Genomic DNA, 21,667 nt, shown 5'->3' with positions numbered 1-21,667 from the left:
TATTCAGCATTTCACTGTGAGGTCTACTACACCTGTTGTATTCAGCATTTCACTGTGAGGTCTACTACACCTGTTGTATTCAGCATTTCACTGTGAGGTCTACTACACCTGTTGTATTCAGCATTTCACTGTGAGGTCTACACCTGTTGTATTCAGCATTTCACTGTAAGGTCTACTACACCTGTTGTATTCAGCATTTCACTGTGAGGTCTACTACACCTGTTGTATTCAGCATTTCACTGTGAGGTCTACACCTGTTGTATTCAGCATTTCACTGTAAGGTCTACTACACCTGTTGTATTCAGCATTTCACTGTAAGGTCTACTACACCTGTTGTATTCAGCATTTCACTGTGAGGTCTACTACACCTGTTGTATTCAGCATTTCACTGTGAGGTCTACTACACCTGTTGTATTCGGCATTTCACTGTAAGGTCTACTACACCTGTTGTATTCAGCATTTCACTAAGGTCTACACCTGTTGTATTCAGCATTTCACTGTGAGGTCTACTACACCTGTTGTATTCAGCATTTCACTGTAAGGTCTACTACACCTGTTGTATTCAGCATTTCACTGTGAGGTCTACTACACCTGTTGTATTCGGCATTTCACTGTAAGGTCTACTACACCTGTTGTATTCAGCATTTCACTAAGGTCTACACCTGTTGTATTCAGCATTTCACTGTGAGGTCTACTACACCTGTTGTATTCAGCATTTCACTGTAAGGTCTACTACACCTGTTGTATTCAGCATTTCACTGTAAGGTCTACTACACCTGTTGTATTCAGCATTTCACTGTGAGGTCTACTACACCTGTTGTATTCAGCATTTCACTGTAAGGTCTACTACACCTGTTGTATTCAGCATTTCACTGTAATGTCTACTACACCTGTTGTATTCAGCATTTCACTGTAAGGTCTACTACACCTGTTGTATTCAGCATTTCACTGTGAGGTCTACTACACCTGTTGTATTCAGCATTTCACTGTAAGGTCTACTATACCTGTTGTATTCAGCATTTCACTGTGAGGTCTACTACACCTGTTGTATTCAGCATTTCACTGTGAGGTCTACTACACCTGTTGTATTCAGCATTTCACTGTAAGGTCTACTACACCTGTTGTATTCAGCATTTCACTGTCAGGTCTACTACACCTGTTGTATTCAGCATTTCACTGTAAGGTCTACTACACCTGTTGTATTCAGCATTTCACTGTGAGGTCTACTACACCTGTTGTATTCAGCATTTCACTGTGAGGTCTACTACACCTGTTGTATTCAGCATTTCACTGTGAGGTCTACTACACCTGTTGTATTCAGCATTTCACTGTGAGGTCTACTACACCTGTTGTATTCAGCATTTCACTGTAAGGTCTACTACACCTGTTGTATTCAGCATTTCACTGTGAGGACTACTACACCTGTTGTATTCAGCATTTCACTGTGAGGTCTACTACACCTGTTGTATTCAGCATTTCACTGTGAGGTCTACTACACCTGTTGTATTCAGCATTTCACTGTAAGGTCTACTACACCTGTTGTATTCAGCATTTCACTGTGAGGTCTACCTACACCTGTTGTATTCAGCATTTCACTGTGAGGTCTACTACACCTGTTGTATTCAGCATTTCACTGTGAGGTCTACTACACCTGTTGTATTCAGCATTTCACTGTGAGGTCTACTACACCTGTTGTATTCAGCATTTCACTGTGAGGTCTACTACACCTGTTGTATTCAGCATTTCACTGTAAGGTCTACTACACCTGTTGTATTCAGCATTTCACTGTAAGGTCTACTACACCTGTTGTATTCAGCATTTCACTGTGAGGTCTACTACACCTGTTGTATTCAGCATTTCACTGTAAGGTCTACTACACCTGTTGTATTCAGCATTTCACTGTGAGGTCTACTACACCTGTTGTATTCAGCATTTCACTGTAAGGTCTACCTACACCTGTTGTATTCAGCATTTCACTGTGAGGTCTACTACACCTGTTGTATTCAGCATTTCACTGTAAGGTCTACTACACCTGTTGTATTCAGCATTTCACTGTGAGGTCTACTACACCTGTTGTATTCAGCATTTCACTGTAAGGTCTACTACACCTGTTGTATTCAGCATTTCACTGTGAGGTCTACTACACCTGTTGTATTCAGCATTTCACTGTGAGGTCTACTACACCTGTTGTATTCAGCATTTCACTGTGAGGTCTACTACACCTGTTGTATTCAGCATTTCACTGTAAGGTCTACCTACACCTGTTGTATTCAGCATTTCACTGTAAGGTCTACTACACCTGTTGTATTCAGCATTTCACTGTGAGGTCTACTACACCTGTTGTATTCAGCATTTCACTGTAAGGTCTACTACACCTGTTGTATTCAGCATTTCACTGTGAGGTCTACTACACCTGTTGTATTCAGCATTTCACTGTAAGGTCTACTACACCTGTTGTATTCAGCATTTCACTGTGAGGTCTACTACACCTGTTGTATTCAGCATTTCACTGTGAGGTCTACTACACCTGTTGTATTCAGCATTTCACTGTGAGGTCTACTACACCTGTTGTATTCAGCATTTCACTGTGAGGTCTACTACACCTGTTGTATTCAGCATTTCACTGTAAGGTCTACACCTGTTGTATTCAGCATTTCACTGTAAGGTCTACTACACCTGTTGTATTCAGCATTTCACTGTGAGGTCTACTACACCTGTTGTATTCAACATTTCACTGTGAGGTCTACTACACCTGTTGTATTCAGCATTTCACTGTGAGGTCTACTACACCTGTTGTATTCAGCATTTCACTGTGAGGTCTACTACACCTGTTGTATTCAGCATTTCACTGTAAGGTCTACACCTGTTGTATTCAGCATTTCACTGTGAGGTCTACTACACCTGTTGTATTCAGCATTTCACTGTGAGGTCTACTACACCTGTTGTATTCAGCATTTCACTGTGAGGTCTACTACACCTGTTGTATTCAGCATTTCACTGTAAGGTCTACTACACCTGTTGTATTCAGCATTTCACTGTGAGGTCTACTACACCTGTTGTATTCAGCATTTCACTGTAAGGTCTACTACACCTGTTGTATTCAGCATTTCACTGTGAGGTCTACTACACCTGTTGTATTCAGCATTTCACTGTAAGGTCTACTACACCTGTTGTATTCAGCATTTCACTGTGAGGTCTACTACACCTGTTGTATTCAGCATTTCACTGTAAGGTCTACACCTGTTGTATTCAGCATTTCACTGTAAGGTCTACTACACCTGTTGTATTCAGCATTTCACTGTGAGGTCTACTACACCTGTTGTATTCAGCATTTCACTGTAAGGTCTACTACACCTGTTGTATTCAGCATTTCACTGTGAGGTCTACTACACCTGTTGTATTCAGCATTTCACTGTAAGGTCTACTACACCTGTTGTATTCAGCATTTCACTGTGAGGTCTACTACACCTGTTGTATTCAGCATTTCACTGTAAGGTCTACACCTGTTGTATTCAGCATTTCACTGTAAGGTCTACTACACCTGTTGTATTCAGCATTTCACTGTAAGGTCTACTACACCTGTTGTATTGGGCATTTCACTGTAAGGTCTACTACACCTGTTGTATTCAGCATTTCACTGTGAGGTCTACTACACCTGTTGTATTCAGCATTTCACTGTAAGGTCTACTACACCTGTTGTATTCAGCATTTCACTGTGAGGTCTACTACACCTGTTGTATTCAGCATTTCACTGTGAGGTCTACTACACCTGTTGTATTCAGCATTTCACTGTGAGGTCTACTACACCTGTTGTATTCAGCATTTCACTGTGAGGTCTACTACACCTGTTGTATTCAGCATTTCACTGTGAGGTCTACTACACCTGTTGTATTCAGCATTTCACTGTGAGGTCTACTACACCTGTTGTATTCAGCATTTCACTGTGAGGTCTACTACACCTGTTGTATTCAGCATTTCACTGTAAGGTCTACACCTGTTGTATTCAGCATTTCACTGTAAGGTCTACTACACCTGTTGTATTCAGCATGTCACTGTAAGGTCTACTACACCTGTTGTATTCAGCATTTCACTGTGAGGTCTACTACACCTGTTGTATTCAGCATTTCACTGTGAGGTCTACTACACCTGTTGTATTCAGCATTTCACTGTGAGGTCTACTACACCTGTTGTATTCAGCATTTCACTGTGAGGTCTACTACACCTGTTGTATTCAGCATTTCACTGTGAGGTCTAATACACCTGTTGTATTCAGCATTTCACTGTGTGGTCTACTACACCTGTTGTATTCAGCATTTCACTGTGAGGTCTACTACACCTGTTGTATTCAGCATTTCACTGTAAGGTCTACTACACCTGTTGTATTCAGCATTTCACTGTAAGGTCTACTACACCTGTTGTATTCAGCATTTCACTGTGAGGTCTACTACACCTGTTGTATTCAGCATGTCACTGTGAGGTCTACTACACCTGTTGTATTCAGCATTTCACTGTAAGGTCTACTACACCTGTTGTATTCAGCATTTCACTGTGAGGTCTACTACACCTGTTGTATTCGGTGAATGTGACAAATAACATTTTATTTGATTTTGGGTAGGTGCAATGTACAGTACATTCGGAAAGTATTTAGACCCCTTTACTTTTTCCACATTTTGTTACGTTACAGACTTATTTTAAAATGGATTAAATAAAACCTTTCCTCATTCATCTACACACAATAATTGGGGGAGAAGGGCCTTGGTCAGGGAGGTGACCAAGAACCTGATGGTCACTCTGACAGAGCTCCAGAGTTCCTCTCTGGAGATGGTAGAACCTTCCAGAAGGACAATCATCTCTGCAGGAATCAACCAATCAGGCCTTTATGGTAGAGTAGCCAGACGGAAGCCACAGTAAAAGGCACAACAGCCATGAGAAACAAGATTCTCTGGTCTGATGAAACCAAGATTGAACTATTTGGCCTGAATGCCAAGCGTCATGTCTGGAGGAAACCTGGCACCATCCCTACGGTGAAGCATGGTGGTGGCAGCATCATTCTGTGGGGATGTTTTTCAGGGACTAGGAAACTAGTCAGGATCGAGGGAAAGATGAACGGAGCAAAGTACAGAGAGATCCTTGATGAAAACCTGCTGCAGAGCTCTCAGGACCTCAGACTGGGGCGAAGGTTCACCTTCCAACAGGACAATGACCTTAAGCACACAGCCAAGACAATGCAGGAGTGGCTTCGGGACAAGTCTCTGAATGTCCTTGAGAGGCCCAGCCAGATCCCGGACTTGAACCCGATCGAACATCTCTGGAGAGACGTGGAAATAGCTGCGCAGCGACTCTCCCCATCCAACCTGACAGAGCTTGAGAGGATCTGCAGAGAAGAATGGGAGAAACTCGCCAAATACAGATTTGCCAAGCTTGTACTGAGTAAAGGGTCTGAATACTTATGTAAATGTGATTTATATAAATTTGCCAAAATGTTTTGACCTTTTTTTGCTTTGTCATTATGGGGTATTGTGATGTCATTATGGGGTATTGTGATGTCATTATGGGGTATTGTGATGTCATTATGGGGTATTGTGATGTCATTATGGGGTATTGTGATGTCATTATGGGGTATTGTGTGTAGATTGATGAGGGGGGGGGAACTATTTCATACATTTTAGAATAAGGCTGTAACGTAACAAAATGTTAAGTCAAGGGGTCTAAATGCTTTCAGAATGCACTGTGTGTATACTGTAATAGGCTACATATGGTTAACATGAAGTGTGACACACACTGATCCTCTCTTTATACTCTACATATGTAGAAGTGTTTTGGTTGTGAATGTCCTCAGAGAGCCTTTGGGAGCAGGGACTGCTGCTATATTATCCATCTCCCAGAGGTCTGTTATAGGCCTGACCCCCATTTCCCCCTCAGACATCACACAGGAGCATTTTGTCCCACAGCCTTGAGCCATCGGCTTTGACATCCAAGGGTTAAAGATCTGAAAGAACAAGAGTGATCTGGACCCGAGTGGCGTAGGAGGATAATTTATTCTCCTCTGTGACGGGGCTGTGGGAACACAAACATGTCATCAGACTGGCAGCCCACAGTTTGCAGGGAGGAGGAGTGTGTCCTGTCATGTCCTAGTTATTAGTTACAGTCATCATTACTTCAGTTAGCTGGTGTCAACATGACTTTCTCTGTTATGTGTATGTATACTGTGTGTGTGTGTGTGTTGTGTCATATGAACAGTGTTTGACTATGCTTTCTCCCAGGTTGTCTGACAGATGTCGTGTTGGAGAATTCAGAGGAAGAGTGAAGAGAGAGAAGGCTCTGGAACCTCTGGAGCTGAAAGACTTCCCAGAACCCCCTCCACCCGTGACCAACGAGGAGAGCCCTGACATCAGATCCACCGCTGCCCCCTACGACCCCCTCCCTGTAACTTCTGCCCCCTGCCCTGCCTACCACAGACCCACATCCATCTCTTACCAGCCCCTGGAAACTGACCTCCCTCCCCCAGATGAGTCCTACACCGAGCCCCAGACCTCAATGCCCCAGCTTTATACCCAGCTCCAGTCTGGTACCAGGAGGAAGGGTCCGATCCCCCCACCCAGACAAGACCATTCAAGACATTCACAGAACACCCACTCCCAGGAGTCTCTGTCTGGCTCTCAGGGCGGAGCTTCCGCCTCCCACGCCCCGGTCTCCTCCCACTCCCCAAGGGGGGATTCTGAGCAGAGCAGAGGTTTGGTGGAGAGGGAGCAGGAGGCGGTACCCCAGGTAGTGCCATCCAATCCCGGTCCAGCCCTTCCTGCCCTGCCCAGTATGGAGTGCCATCGTTCTCCCTCTCCTCAGTTTGCTCCTCCTCAGCTGACAGACAAGCCTCCTGTCTCTCTCCAGCAGCACCATGACAACCCTGTCTCTCTCTCTGTCTGTCTGCACTATGACCAAAACGACAGGTAAGATTAGACTTCACTCTCTGATCTAGTTGGAACTATGATAGATAGACATTGGTGTTATCGGGCTGCTTGTAACTGGTTTGAGAATTATTTAAAAGACAGAACAGTGTGTACTTACTGACGGCATTAAATCAGGGTTTTTAGACATAACAAAAGGTGTCCCACATGGTTCGATTCTTGGTCCAGTTGTTTTCACTACTTATATGAACAGCATCTGTACAAAACTGTAACTTTCATCTGTACGCAGACGACACTGTTGTATGTGCTACTGCCCCTACGGCAGCTCTGTTGACGACACTGTTGTATGTGCTACTGCCCCTACGGCAGCTCTGTTGACGACACTGTTGTATGTGCTACTGCCCCTACGGCAGCTCTGTTGACGACACTGTTGTATGTCCTACTGCCCCTACGGCACCTCTGTTGACGACACTGTTGTATGTGCTACTGCCCCTACGGCAGCTCTGTTGACGACACTGTTGTATGTCCTACTGCCCCTACGGCAGCTCTGTTGACGACACTGTTGTATGTGCTACTGCCCCTACGGCAGCTCTGTTGACGACACTGTTGTATGTCCTACTGCCCCTACGGCAGCTCTGTTGACGACACTGTTGTATGTCCTACTGCCCCTACGGCAGCTCAGGCTCTGTTGACGACACTGTTGTATGTGCTACTGCCCCTACGGCAGCTCTGTTGACGACACTGTTGTATGTCCTACTGCCCCTACGGCAGCTCTGTTGACGACACTGTTGTATGTCCTACTGCCCCTACGGCAGCTCTGTTGACGACACTGTTGTATGTCCTACTGCCCCTACGGCAGCTCAGGCTCTGTTGACGACACTGTTGTATGTGCTACTTCCCCTACGGCAGCTCAGGCTCTGTTGACGACACTGTTGTATGTGCTACTGCCCCTACGGCAGCTCTGTTGACGACACTGTTGTATGTCCTACTGCCCCTACGGCAGCTCAGGCTCTGTTGACGACACTGTTGTATGTGCTACTGCCCCTACGGCAGCTCTGTTGAAGACACTGTTGTATGTCCTACTGCCCCTACGGCAGCTCTGTTGACGACACTGTTGTATGTGCTACTGCCCCTACGGCAGCTCTGTTGACGACACTGTTGTATGTGCTACTGCCCTTACGGCAGCTCTGTTGACGACACTGTTGTATGTCCTACTGCCCCTACGGCAGCTCTGTTGACGACACTGTTGTATGTGCTACTGCCCCTACGGCAGCTCTGTTGACGACACTGTTGTATGTGCTACTGCCCCTACGGCAGCTCTGTTGACGACACTGTTGTATGTCCTACTGCCCCTACGGCAGGCTCTGTTGACGACACTGTTGTATGTGCTACTGCCCCTACGGCAGCTCTGTTGACGACACTGTTGTATGTCTACTGCCCTACGGCAGCTCTGTGAAGACACTGTTGTATGTGCCTACTGCCCCTACGGCAAGGCTCTGTTGACGACACTGTTGTATGTCCTACTGCCCCTACGGCACCTCAGCTCTGTTGACGACACTGTTGTATGTCCTACTGCCCCTACGGCAGCTCTGTTGACGACACTGTTGTATGTGCTACTGCCCCTACGGCACCTCAGGCTCTGTTGACGACACTGTTGTATGTCCTACTGCCCCTACGGCACCTCAGGCTCTGTTGACGACACTGTTGTATGTCCTACTGCCCCTACGGCAGCTCAGGCTCTGTTGACGACACTGTTGTATGTCCTACTGCCCCTACGGCAGCTCAGGCTCTGTTGACGACACTGTTGTATGTGCTACTGCCCCTACGGCACCTCAGGCTCTGTTGACGACACTGTTGTATGTCCTACTGCCCCTACGGCACCTCAGGCTCTGTTGACGACACTGTTGTATGTCCTACTGCCCCTACGGCAGCTCTGTTGACGACACTGTTGTATGTCCTACTGCCCCTACGGCAGCTCTGTTGACGACACTGTTGTATGTGCTACTGCCCCTACGGCACCTCAGGCTCTGTTGACGACACTGTTGTATGTCCTACTGCCCCTACGGCAGCTCTGTTGACGACACTGTTGTATGTCCTACTGCCCCTACGGCAGCTCTGGCTCTGTGGTGAATGGCTGTCTACAATGACGTAGTGTAGAGGGTTAGAGCTGATCTCTCTAGGTGTCGTGGTTACTGCTGATCTGCTCTAGTGTAGTGGTATGCTGTCTGTCAGTTGTCGGTGCTGTCTGCTGTCTGCTCTAGTGTAGTGGTTACTGCTGTCTGCTCTAGTGTAGTGGTTACTGCTGTCTACTCTAGTGTAGTGGTTACTGCTGTCTACTCTAGTGTAGTGGTTACTGCTGTCTACTCTAGTGTAGTGGTTACTGCTGTCTGCTCTAGTGTAGATGGTTTTACTGCAGGTCTGTCCTCTAGTGTCAGTGGTTAACTGCTGTCTGCCTATAGGAGTAGTGGGACTGCTGGCCCATCTGCATATTTGAACCACAACAAAAAAATGACTCTAAACAAACAAATACACAAAGAGTTACATAATCACCAAACGGAGGAGTAGGTATGTTGAAAACACACTTATCACAATCTTTTTGCTCCATATAACAAGAACCAAACAAGCAAAAACATTATACATGATACGATACAAATGCGGATAGAATCAATATTACTAAGCACATACAGAAACCCAGGATTCTCCTATTTCATGAAAGGACATACTCCAGAACCATGGATTGCTCCTATTACATAAAAGACTACCCAGACCAGCTGGTTCTCCTGATACGATTAAAAGACTACGGAACCCCTGGATCCTCTCCTATTACAGTAAGACTAACCCAGGACCCACGGGTTCTCCTATTACATTAAAGACTACACAGATACCCACGGATTCTCCTATTAGCATTAAAGACTACCAGAACCACTGGATTCTCCATTACGAAATTAAAGGACGACGGAACCCACTGGGATTCTACCTAGAAGTACATTAAGATTGCTACCCAGAACCCACTGATTCTCCTATTACATTAAAGACTCCAAGAACACGATGGATTTCCATGATTACTTAAAGACTACCAGAACCCACGGTTTCCCGTATTACTTAGCTCCTTGACCGTGATTTCTTAAAAATACCTTCAAGACTAACCCAGAAGCACCACTGTGATTGCTGCGGTCCCTTATCTACAACCCGATTTCTATATAAGAAGACGACCAGAACCCACGGATTCTCCTATGTCATTAAAGACTACCCAGAACCCACTGATTCTCCTATTACATTAAAGACTACCAGAACCCACTGGATTCTCCTATTACATTAAAGACTTTAATGCATTATGCTGTGAAGACACACCAAAGAAGGGGGAAATGCTGTGAAGACAGACCAAAGAAGGGGGAAATGCTGTGAAGACAGACCAAAGAAGGGGGAGGAAATCGCTGTGAAGGACAGACAAAGACAGGGTGGTATCTAGGCTGTGAAGACAGACCAAAGACGGGGGGATATGCTGTGAGAAACACGGCAAAGAAGAGGAGAATGCTGTGAGACGGCCCAAAGAAGGGGGAAATGCTGTGAAGAAAGACCAAGAAGGGGGGAATGCTGTGAAGACAGACCACAAGACGGAGGGATTGCTGTGAAGACAGACCCCAGAAGGGGAGGGATATGCTGTGGAAAGACAGCACAAGAAGGGGGAAAGCTGTGAAAGACAGACCAAGAAGGGGGATATGCTGTGAAGACAGACCAAAGAAGGGGGATATGCTGTGAAGACAGACCAAAGAAGGGGGAAATGCTGTGAAGACAGACCAAAGAATGGGGGAAATGCTGTGAAGACAGACCAAAGAAGGGGGATATGCTGTGAAGACAGACCAAAGAAGGGGGAAATGCTGTGAAGACAGACCAAAGAATGGGGGAAATGCTGTGAAGAAGCACCAAAGAGGGGGATATGCTGTGAGCAGACCAAAGAAGGGGGAAATGCTGTGAAGACAGACCAAGACACTGGGGAAATGGCGTGAAGACAGACCAAAGAAGGGGGATATGCTGTGAAGACAAGACAAAGAAGGGAGGAATGGGATAATAGCTGTAGAAGAACAGACCAAGAGATGGTGGATATGCTGCGAGGACAGACCAAAAGAAAAGAGGGATATGCTGTGAAGAAAGACCAAAGAAGGAGGAATGCTGTGAAGACAGACCAAAGAAGGGGGGGACTGCTGTGAAGACAGACCAAAGAAGGGGGAAATGCTGTGAAGACAGACCAAAGAAGGGGGATATGCTGTGAAGACAGACCAAAGAAGGGGGGATATGCGTGAGACGACCAAAGAAGGGGGGATGCTGTGAAGAGACAGCCAAGAAAGAAGAGGATATGCTGTGGCCGACCAAAGAAGGGGGAAATGCTGTGAAGACAGACCAAAGAAGGGGGGAAATGCTGTGAAGACAGACCAAAGAAGGAGGGAAATGCTGTGAAGACCGACCAGAAGAAGGGGGATATGATGTGAGAACAGACCAAAGAAGGGGAATGCTGTGAAGAAGACAAGAAGGAGGGATATGCTGTGAAGACAGACCAAAGAAGGGGGGAAATGCGTGTAGACAGACCAAAGAAGGAGGGGATGCTGTGAAGACAGACAAAGAAGGAGGGGGATATGCTGTGAAGACAGACAACGAAGGAATGTGTGAAGACAGACCAAAGAAGGGGGATATGCGTGAAGACAGACCAAAGAAGGGGGAATGCTGTGAAGACCGACCAACGAAGGGGAAATGTTGAAGACAGACAAAGAAGGGGGAAATGCTTGAAGACAGACAAAAGAGGAGGATATGCTGTGAAGAAAGACCAAGAAGGGAGGATATCTGTGAAGACAGACCAAAGTGGGGGAATGCTGTGAGACAGACCAAAGAAGGAGGAAATGCTGTGAAGACAGACCAAAGAAGGAGGGAAATGCTGTGAAGACAGACCAAAGAAGGGGGATATGCTGTGAAGACAGACCAAAGAAGGGGGATATGCTGTGAAGACAGACCAAAGAAGGAGGGAAATGCTGTGAAGACAGACCAAAGAAGGGGGAAATGCTGTGAAGACAGACCAAAGAAGGAGGATATGCTGTGAAGACAGACCAAAGAAGGGGGATATGCTGTGAAGACAGACCAAAGAATGGGGGAAATGCTGTGAAGACAGACCAAGAGAAGAGGGAATGCTCTGTGAAGACAGCCAAAGGGAGGGAAATGCTGTGAAGACAGACCAAAGAAGGGGGATATGCTGTGAAGACAGACCAAAGAAGGGGGATATGCTGTGAAGACAGACCAAAGAAGGAGGGAAATGCTGTGAAGACAGACCAAAGAAGGAGGGAAATGCTGTGAAGACAGACCAAAGAAGGGGGATATGCTGTGAAGACAGACCAAAGAAGGAGGGAAATGCTGTGAAGACAGACCAAAGAAGGAGGGATATGCTGTGAAGACAGACCAAAGAAGGGGGATATGCTGTGAAGACAGACCAAAGAAGGAGGGATATGCTGTGAAGACAGACCAAAGAAGGAGGGAAATGCTGTGAAGACAGACCAAAGAAGGAGGGAAAGCTGTGAAGACAGACCAAAGAGGAGGGATATGCTGTGAAACAGACCAAAGAAGGGGGAATGCTGTGGAAGACGACAAAGAAGGGGGATATGCGTGAAGCTAGACCAAAGACAGGGGAAACTGCTGAGAAGACAAAGAAGGAGGGATATGCTGTGAGAGACGCCAAAGAATGGGGGAAATGCTGTGAAGACAGACCAAAGAAGGGGGGATATGCTGTGAAGACAGACCAAAGAAGGAGGGAAATGCTGTGAAGCAGACAAAGAGGGGGGTATCGCTGGAAGACAGACCAAAGAAGGGGGATATGCTGTGAAGACAGACCAAAGAAGGGGGATATGCTGTGAAGACAGACCAAAGAAGGGGGGTTATGCTGTGAAGACAGACCAAAGAAGGAGGGATATGCTGTGAAGACAGACCAAAGAATGGGGGAAATGCTGTGAAGACAGACCAAAGAAGGGGGATATGCTGTGAAGACAGACCAAAGAAGGAGGGATATGCTGTGAAGACAGACCAAAGAAGGAGGGATATGCTGCGAAGACAGACCAAAGAAGGGGATATATTCTGTGAAGCCTGCGCTGACAGACCAAAGAAAGAGGGATATGCTGTGAAGCCTGTGAAGACAGACCAAATAAGGGGATATATTCTGTGAAGCCTGCGAAGACAGACCAAAGAAGGGGATATATTCTGTGAAGCCTGCGCTGACAGACCAAAGAAAGAGGGATATGCTGTGAAGCCTGTGAAGACAGACCAAATAAGGGGATATATTCTGTGAAGCCTGCGAAGACAGACCAAAGAAGGGGATATATTCTGTGAAGCCTGCGCTGACAGACCAAAGAAAGAGGGATATGCTGTGAAGCCTGTGAAGACAGACCAAATAAGGGGATATATTCTGTGAAGCCTGCGAAGACAGACCAAAGAAGGGGATATATTCTGTGAAGCCTGTGAAGACAGACCAAATAAGGGGATATATTCTGTGAAGCCTGCGCTGACAGACCAAAGAAGGGGATATATTCTGTGAAGCCTGCGAAGACAGACCAAAGAAGGGGATATATTCTGTGAAGCCTGTGAAGACAGACCAAAGGAGGGGGATATGCTGTGAAGCCTGTGAAGACAGACCCAACATGCTGCAAGTGGTCGTTATTCATTTAAAATCAATTGAGCTATTCAGCTACACAAAAATGTTAAAATAAAACGTCGAAAAGTTTGCCAAACATTGCATGACCAAATTGTCACATCTGCTCCTGCTACACTCTCTGGTGTTCATCCGATGTCTTCTTGACCTGCAGAAGTACACTCTCTCTCTCTCTCTGTGTGATTGTGTGGTTGGAGACAGGTGTGCTGGATTCAGAGCAGATCCCTACCAGCTGCAACTCGTTCCATAATCAAGACCTCTACAAATACTCAGTCCTGCCACTACCACTCTGCCAGATCATAATCTCTGCTCAGTCAGTTCATGTTGCTCACCATTTATGATTACTCAAGATCCTGTTACTCTGCTGTGCCTGTTTCCCTGCCTGACATCGTTTATCCTCTCATTGCAGTTACCACTCTGTCTCTGGCTCCTGCCTCCTTTTCCACATCTCACCACCCAACTACCTTGCTCTAGATTTTACTCACCACCACTACCTTGGATTCCCCTCAGGATCTGTTTACCCTGTTCTACTCAGCCAACTCCAACCTCAGTCTCCACATCTGGTTTTTCTGCAGCTCATCCGAGCTTGGTTTTTGCTCTGACATGCAGTGTCAACTGTGGTACCTTACATAGACAGGTGTGTGCCTTTCCATATCATGTCCATTCAATTGAATTTACCACAGGTGGAGTCCAATGAAGTTGTAGAAACATCTCAAGGATGATCAATGGAGACCGAATGCACATGAGCTCAATTTCGAGTCTCATATACACTGCTCAAAAAAATAAAGGGAACACTTAAACAACACAATGTAACTCCAAGTCAATCACACTTCTGTGAAATCAAACTGTCCACTTAGGAAGCAACACTGATTGACAATAAATTTCACATGCTGTTGTGCAAATGGAATAGACAAAAGTGGAAATTATAGGCAATTAGCAAGACACCCCCAAAAAGGAGTGATTCTGCAGGTGGGGACAACAGACCACTTCTCAGTTCCTATGCTTCTGGTGATGTTTTGGTCACTTTTGAAGCTGGCGGGCTCTCACTTAGTGGTAGCATGAGACGGAGTCTACAACACACACAAGTGGCTCAGGTAGTGCAGAGTCTCAGGTCAATTGGCACACATGCGAACTGTGGCAAAAAAGGTTGCTGTGTCGTGCTACGGTAGTGTCCAGAGCATGGAGGCGCTACCAGGAGACAGGCCAGCAGTACATCAGGAGACGTGGAGGAGGCCGTAGGAGGGCAACAACCCAGCAGCAGGACCGCTACCTCGCTTTGTGCAAGGAGGTGCACTGCCAGAGCCCTGCAAAATGACCTCCAGCAGGCCAAAAAGTGCATGTGTCTGCTCAAACGGTCAGAAACAGACTCATGAGGGTGGTATGAAGGGCCCGCGTCCACAGGTGGGGGTTGTGCTTACAGCAAACACGGTGCAGGACGTTTGGCATTTGCCAGAGAACACCAAGATGGCAATTCGCCACTGGCGCCGTGCTCTTCACAGATGAAAGCGGTTCACACTGAGCACATGAGCCAGGACAGACGTGACAGAGTCTGGAGACGCCGTGAAGACGTTCTGCTGCCCGAACATCCTCCAGCATGACCGGTTTGGCGATGGGTCAGTCATGGTGTGGGGTGGCATTTCTTTGTGGGCCGCACAGCCCTCCATGTGCTCGCCAGAGGTAGCCTGACTGCATTAGGTACGAATGAGATCCTCAGACCCCTTGTGAGACCATATGCTGACACATGCAATTGGGCCTGGGTGGAGGTCATTTTGCAGGGCTCTGGCAGTGCACCTCCTTGCACAAAGGCGGAGGTAGCGGTCCTGCTGCGGGTTGCTGCCCTCCTACGGCCTCCCTCCACGTCTCCTGATATACTGGCCTGTCTCCTGGTAGCGCTCATGCTCGGACACTACGCTGACAGACACAGCAAACCTTTTTGCCACAGCTCGCATTGATGTGCCATCCTGGAATGAACTGCACTACCGAGCCACTTGTGTGGGTTGTAGACTCGTCTCATGCTACCACTAGAGTGAAGCACCGCCAGCATTCAAAAGTGACCAAAACATCAGCCAGGAAGCATAGGAACTGAGAAGTGGTCTGTGGTCACACCTGCAAACCATCTTTTTGGGGGTGTCTTGCTAATGCCTATAATTTCCACCTTTTGTCTATTCCATTGCACACAGCATGTGAAAGGTATTGTCAATCAGTGTTGCTTCCTAAGTGGACAGTTTGATTTCACAGAAGTGTGATTGACTTGGAGTTACATTGTGTTGTTTAAGTGTTCCCTTTATTTTTTTGAGCAGTGTATTTTCTGATTTTATTTTTGCTTTGTCATTATGGGATATTGTTTGTAGATTGATAAGGATTTTTATTTCTTTATTCCATTCCATTTTATAATAAGGCTGTAATGTAACATATGTGGAAAAGGGGAAGGGGTCTGAATACTTTCAAAATGCACTGGATACACACTATACACACACACACACTACACTGATACTCACACACATTAACATACACTACATACACACACACACACACATAACAAACACTCATACTGACACACACACGCATACGTACACACATGTACACACACACACACTCATTCCGACACAACACACACATACACACACACACATAACAAACACTCATACTGACACACACACACTCATTCCGACAAAACACACACACACACACCCACACTCATTCCGACAACACACACACACACACACCCACACTCATTCTGACACAACACACACACTTTCACATTCATTATTTGCTGTTGCTACACTGTTCTTTATTTTACTCTCATTATTATTATTATTATATTACAAATACCTTATTATTATCTATCCTGATGCCTAGTCACTTTACCCTGCCTTCATGTACATATCTACCTCAAATACCTTATTATTATCTATCCTGATGTCTAGTCACTTACCCTGCTTCATGTACATATCTACCTCAAATTACTTATTATTTTCTATCCTGATGCATGTAACTTTACCCTGCCTTCATGTACATATCTACCTCAATACCTTATTATTATCTTCCTGATGTCTAGTCACTTTCCCTGCCTTCATGTACATATCTACTCAATACCTGACCTCTCCACATTGATCTAGGTACTCCCTGTATAGCTCCACTGATCGTACTCCGTATATAGTCCACATTGATCGGTACGGTACTTCCTGTATTAACTCCACATGATCTGGTCTCCTGTTTAGCTCCAGCTTGATCTGGTACTCCCTGTATATAGCTAACACATTGATATGGTACTGGTACTCAGTGATATAGCTCCACATTGATCTGGTACTTCCTGTATATAGCTCCACATTGATCTGGTACTCCTGTATATAGTCCACATTGATCTGGTACTGGTACTCCCTGTATATAGCATCCACATTGATCTGGTACTTCCTGTATATAGCTCCACATTGATCTGGTACTTCCTGTCTAAGCTCCACATTGATCTGTACTTCCTGTATCTAGGCTCACATGATCTGTACTGTAAGTTCCTGTAATGCTCACATTGATCTGGTATTCCTGTATATACGCTCCCATTAATTGTACTTCCTGTATATAGCTAACATTGATCTGGTACGTTCATGTATATAGCTCCACATTTGATCTGGTACTTCCCGTATAATAGCTCCACCATTAATCTGGTACTGCCGTATATAGCTCCCATTGATTGGTACCCATTGTAATAGCTCCACATTATTGGTAACTGGTACTTCTGTATATAGCTCCACATGAGTCTGGTACTTACTGTATATAGCTCCACATGATCTGGTACTGGTATGTGTATATAGAACATCCACATTGGTCTGTACTCCCGTAATAGACCACATTGATCTGGTACTGGTACTTCCGTTATAGCTCCCCATTGATATTGGTACTGGTATTCCTGTATATAGTCCACATGATCTGGTACTTCCTGTATATAGCTCAATTGACTGGTACTGGTACTTCCGAGTAATAACTCCACCTTGTCTGGTACTCCCTGTATATAGCGCCACATTGATAGCTGGTACTGGTACATTTCCTGTATACTAGCTCCACATGATTGGTACTGTCCTCCGTATAGTAGCTCCACGTTGATCTGGTACTGGTACTTCATGTATATAGCTTCCACATTGATCTGGTTACTTCCTGTATATAGCTCCCACTTTGACCTGGTACTTCTGTAATAGCTCCACATTGATTGGACTGTACTCCCGTTAAGCTCCACAATGAGTCTACGTGGCTACGAACTGTAGTATAGAGCTCCCATTGATCGGTACTGGTACTTCCTGTATATAGCTACAATTGATCAAGGTACTTCCTGTATATAAGCTCACATGACTGGTGGTACTTCGTATATAGTCCACATTGATTGGTACTGTATCCTGAATAGCCACTATTGACTGGTACTTCTGATATAGTCCACATTGATCTGGTACTGGTAACTCCTGGTCTTATAGCTACACATTGATGGTATGGTACTCCGTATATAGTCCACAATGTCTGGTACTCCCTGTATATAGCTCCACAATTGATTCTGGTACTTCCTGGTATAGCTCCACATTGCTGGTACTTCCTGTATATAGCTCACATTGATTCGGTACTTCCTGTCTATAGCTCCACATTGATCTGGTACTTCTGTATATAGCTCCACATTGATCTGGTACTTCCTGTATATAGTTCCACATTGATCTGGTACTTCCGTGTCTATAGCTCCACATTGATCTGGATATCCTGTATAGACCCACATTGATCTGGTACTCCCTGTATACTCGCTACATTGACCTGGTACTCCTGTAAAAGCTCACACTTGATTCGGAACGATCCCTGTATATAGCTCCACATTGATTCTGGTACTCCTGTTATAGCTCCACATTTGACCTGGTACTTCCTGTAATATAGCTTCCACACTTGATCTGGTACTTCCTGTATATAGCTCACATTGATCTGGTACTCCCTGTTATGTCACATTGACATGGTTATTCCCTGTATATAGCTCCACATTGATCTGGTACAAACCTGTATATAGCTCCATTCTTGTGTATTTAATTCCTCTTGTGTTACTTGTATATACTTTTTGTACTCTGCATCGTTGGAAAGGGCTCGTAAACAAGCATTTCACAGTAAAGTCTACACCTGTTGTATTTGGTGCATATGACACATAAAAATGTATTGTAGAGAGAGTGAGACAGAGAGAGGGAGACAGAGAGAGAGAGAGAGGGAGACAGAGAGAGAGAGGGCCACCTAGACAGCCGTGGCAGGAGATAAATCTGTGGCCCATATTAGGATCCGTCATCTGTGATTTTCAGTATGATCAGCCAGATGTTGGGGTCAAAATATTGGTTGGACTCTTTGGCGTGCTGGCAGGGGGGGAACGATTCAATTTCCCCTTGATGGATGAGCGACCGGAGACAGCAGCCCCGAGGGCTGGACCTGACCTTAGAGATACACAGAGACCAGCACTAAGTCACCATCTTCTCCTTCTCAGAGCCACTGTAAAATATCACCATTCATTCTTCTCAGGGCATCTCTCTCTCTCTCTCTCTCTCTCTCTCTCTCTTTCTCCACCCATCTCTCTCTCTCTCTCTGTCTGAGCTGACACAGAGGCCGGCTACGCCTCTCAGACAATGCTTGCATTCATTACACCTGTTTTCATCTTAACTGCTGTTTTCCTTCAGGTGAACAGTGATACGGAACTGTTACGGGTTTTATGGTGGTTCTGAATTAGCTATCTTGTCAACAAACAAGTAGAATACCATCTGTAGACACTGGTTCCATTGTATTTACTGTGTAGGGTATTGAAACCTCAAGAGTTTCAAAAGTCTTTTGTCTGTATTAATGTTTTGTATTCCAGTGATGTATGTTATAATGTTGTTTCTATGCAGTATAAATACATTAAAATGACTAGATTATCCAGTAGCATCAAAAATCATACAACAAGAATATTCTCAGGCCTCCCTCCCTTGAAAAACAGTGTGCATCAAGTGGACTTCTAAAATAGATGAGTGGTGTCTGAGTCAAGTAGGAGCTGATGTTGGACAGGATACACCATCATCACTGCAGGATTCAGGCTGGTCTGACTAAAAAACACTCAATCCTCACTGTAGGATTCAGGCTGGTCTGACCAACAACAAACAACGTCTGTCTGTCTGCAGACCTAGCCTACACTATGAAGGGCTTTTAGGCCTGTTTCATTGTAGACTGAAGACACAGAAAAGGAGAGGGACCCCTGCAGAACTGATGCATTTTCTCTGGTTTCATCTCATCAAAACAATACATATAATGGAACCTCTTTGACATGTAAGATGGCGTTGTACTGGATGGCTGGCTTTTTGCAAGCTCCGACCCAGCTTTGCTATTTTGTGATTCTTTAGGCGTTCTTTAACTTATTTTCACAAAATGTATCTGCTACCATCTCTTTTAACCAACAATATCTTTTGAACATCAGATTGGCAGTTACATCCCCCAATTTCGGCTTCAACTTTGACTCTACTGCCCATGTCTATATCTGTAATTCTGACCCAGTTTTCAGGCTACCCAAGAGGCTAACGCCGGCATTACAGAGGCAAGAGAGGGGGGATCCTGGTGAGATTAAGGTAAAGGGAAAACCGGCCATCTCTTCCCTCCATTCTACTGGCTAATGTACAGTCACTAGATAATAAGATTGATGACCTCCGATCGTCCCTCCATTCTACTGGCTAATGTACAGTCACTAGATAATAAGATGGAGGACCTCTGATCGTCCCTCCATTCTACTGGCTAATGTACAGTCCAGGATAATAAGACGGAGGACCTTGATCGTCCCTCCATTCTATGGTTAATGTACAGTCACTAGATATAAGACGGAGAACCTCTGTATCGTCCCTCAATTTTACTGGCTAATGTACATCACTAGATAATAAGCATGGAGGACCTCTGTCGTCCCTCCATTTCTGAACTATGTGACAGTCACTAGATAATAAGATGGAGGACCTTCGATCGTTCCTCCATTCTACTGGCTAATGTCCAGTCACTTAGATAACAAGATGGAGGACCTCTGATCGTCCCTCCATTTTACTGGTTAATGTACAGTACTAGATAATAAGATGGAGGGACATCTGATCATCCCTCATTCTACTGGCTATGTACAGTCACTAGATAATAAGATGGAGGAACCTCTGATTGTCCTCCAGTTACTGGCTATGTACAGTCACTAGATAATAAGATGGAGGACTCTGATCGTCCTCCATTCTACTGACTAATGTACAGTCACTAGATAATAAGATGGAGGACCTCTGATAGTCCTCCATTTTACTGCTCTGTACAGTCACTAGATAATAAGACGGAGGACCTCTGATCGTCCCTCCATTCTACTGGCTAATGTACGTCCTAGATAATAAGATGGAGGATCCTGATCGCTCCCTCCATTCTACTGACTAATGTACAGTCACTAGATAATACGATGGAGGACCTCTGACGTCCCTCCATTCTACTGACTAATGTACAGTCACTTGTAATAAGCATGGAGGACCTCCGATCGTCCCTCCATTCTACTGGCTAATGTACAGTCACTAGAAATATAATGGAGGACCTCGACCGTCCCTCCATTCTATGGCTATGTACAGTCACTTAATAATAAGACGGAGGACCTCTGATCGTCCTCCATTCTACTGGCTAATGTACAGTCACTAGTAATAAGACGGAGGCTCTGTCGTCCCTCCATTCTACTGGTTAAGACAGTCACTAGATCATAAGACGGAGAACCTCTGATCGTCCCTCATTTTACTGGCTAAGTACAGTCACTAGATAATAAGATGGAGGACTCTTGAGCGTCCCTCATTCTACTGACTAATGTACAGTCACTAGATAATAAGATGGAGGACCTCTGATCGTCCGCCATTCTACTGTGCTAATGTACAGTCCCTAGATAATAAGATGGAGGACCTCTGATGCGTCCCTCTTTTACTGGCTATGTACAGTCACTAGATAATAAGATGGACGGAACTGGATCGTGCCCTTTCCAAACATTTTTCCTTCGCTTTACTGACTATGTACAGTCACTAGATAATAAGATGGAGGACTCTGATCGTCCCTCCATTTT

At 45.3% G+C, this 21,667-nt stretch overlaps 1 protein-coding gene across 1 annotated transcript in view; it reads left to right on the top strand.

Annotated features, from left to right (window-relative positions):
- Nucleotides 1-21,667, top strand: part of LOC120054383 (protein Shroom2-like) — a 157,242-nt gene that overhangs the window by 103,434 nt on the left and 32,141 nt on the right. Inside the window, exon 7 of the mRNA XM_039001795.1 lies at nucleotides 6,264-6,947. Within this exon, the coding sequence (XP_038857723.1) occupies nucleotides 6,264-6,947 (684 nt within the window). The remainder of the gene's footprint in view (nucleotides 1-6,263; nucleotides 6,948-21,667) is intronic.

Source organism: Salvelinus namaycush, chromosome 10 (assembly GCF_016432855.1).
Source record: "Salvelinus namaycush isolate Seneca chromosome 10, SaNama_1.0, whole genome shotgun sequence".
NCBI classification, from domain to species: domain Eukaryota; kingdom Metazoa; phylum Chordata; class Actinopteri; order Salmoniformes; family Salmonidae; genus Salvelinus; species Salvelinus namaycush.
This window is presented reverse-complemented; position numbering and strand designations above follow the sequence as displayed.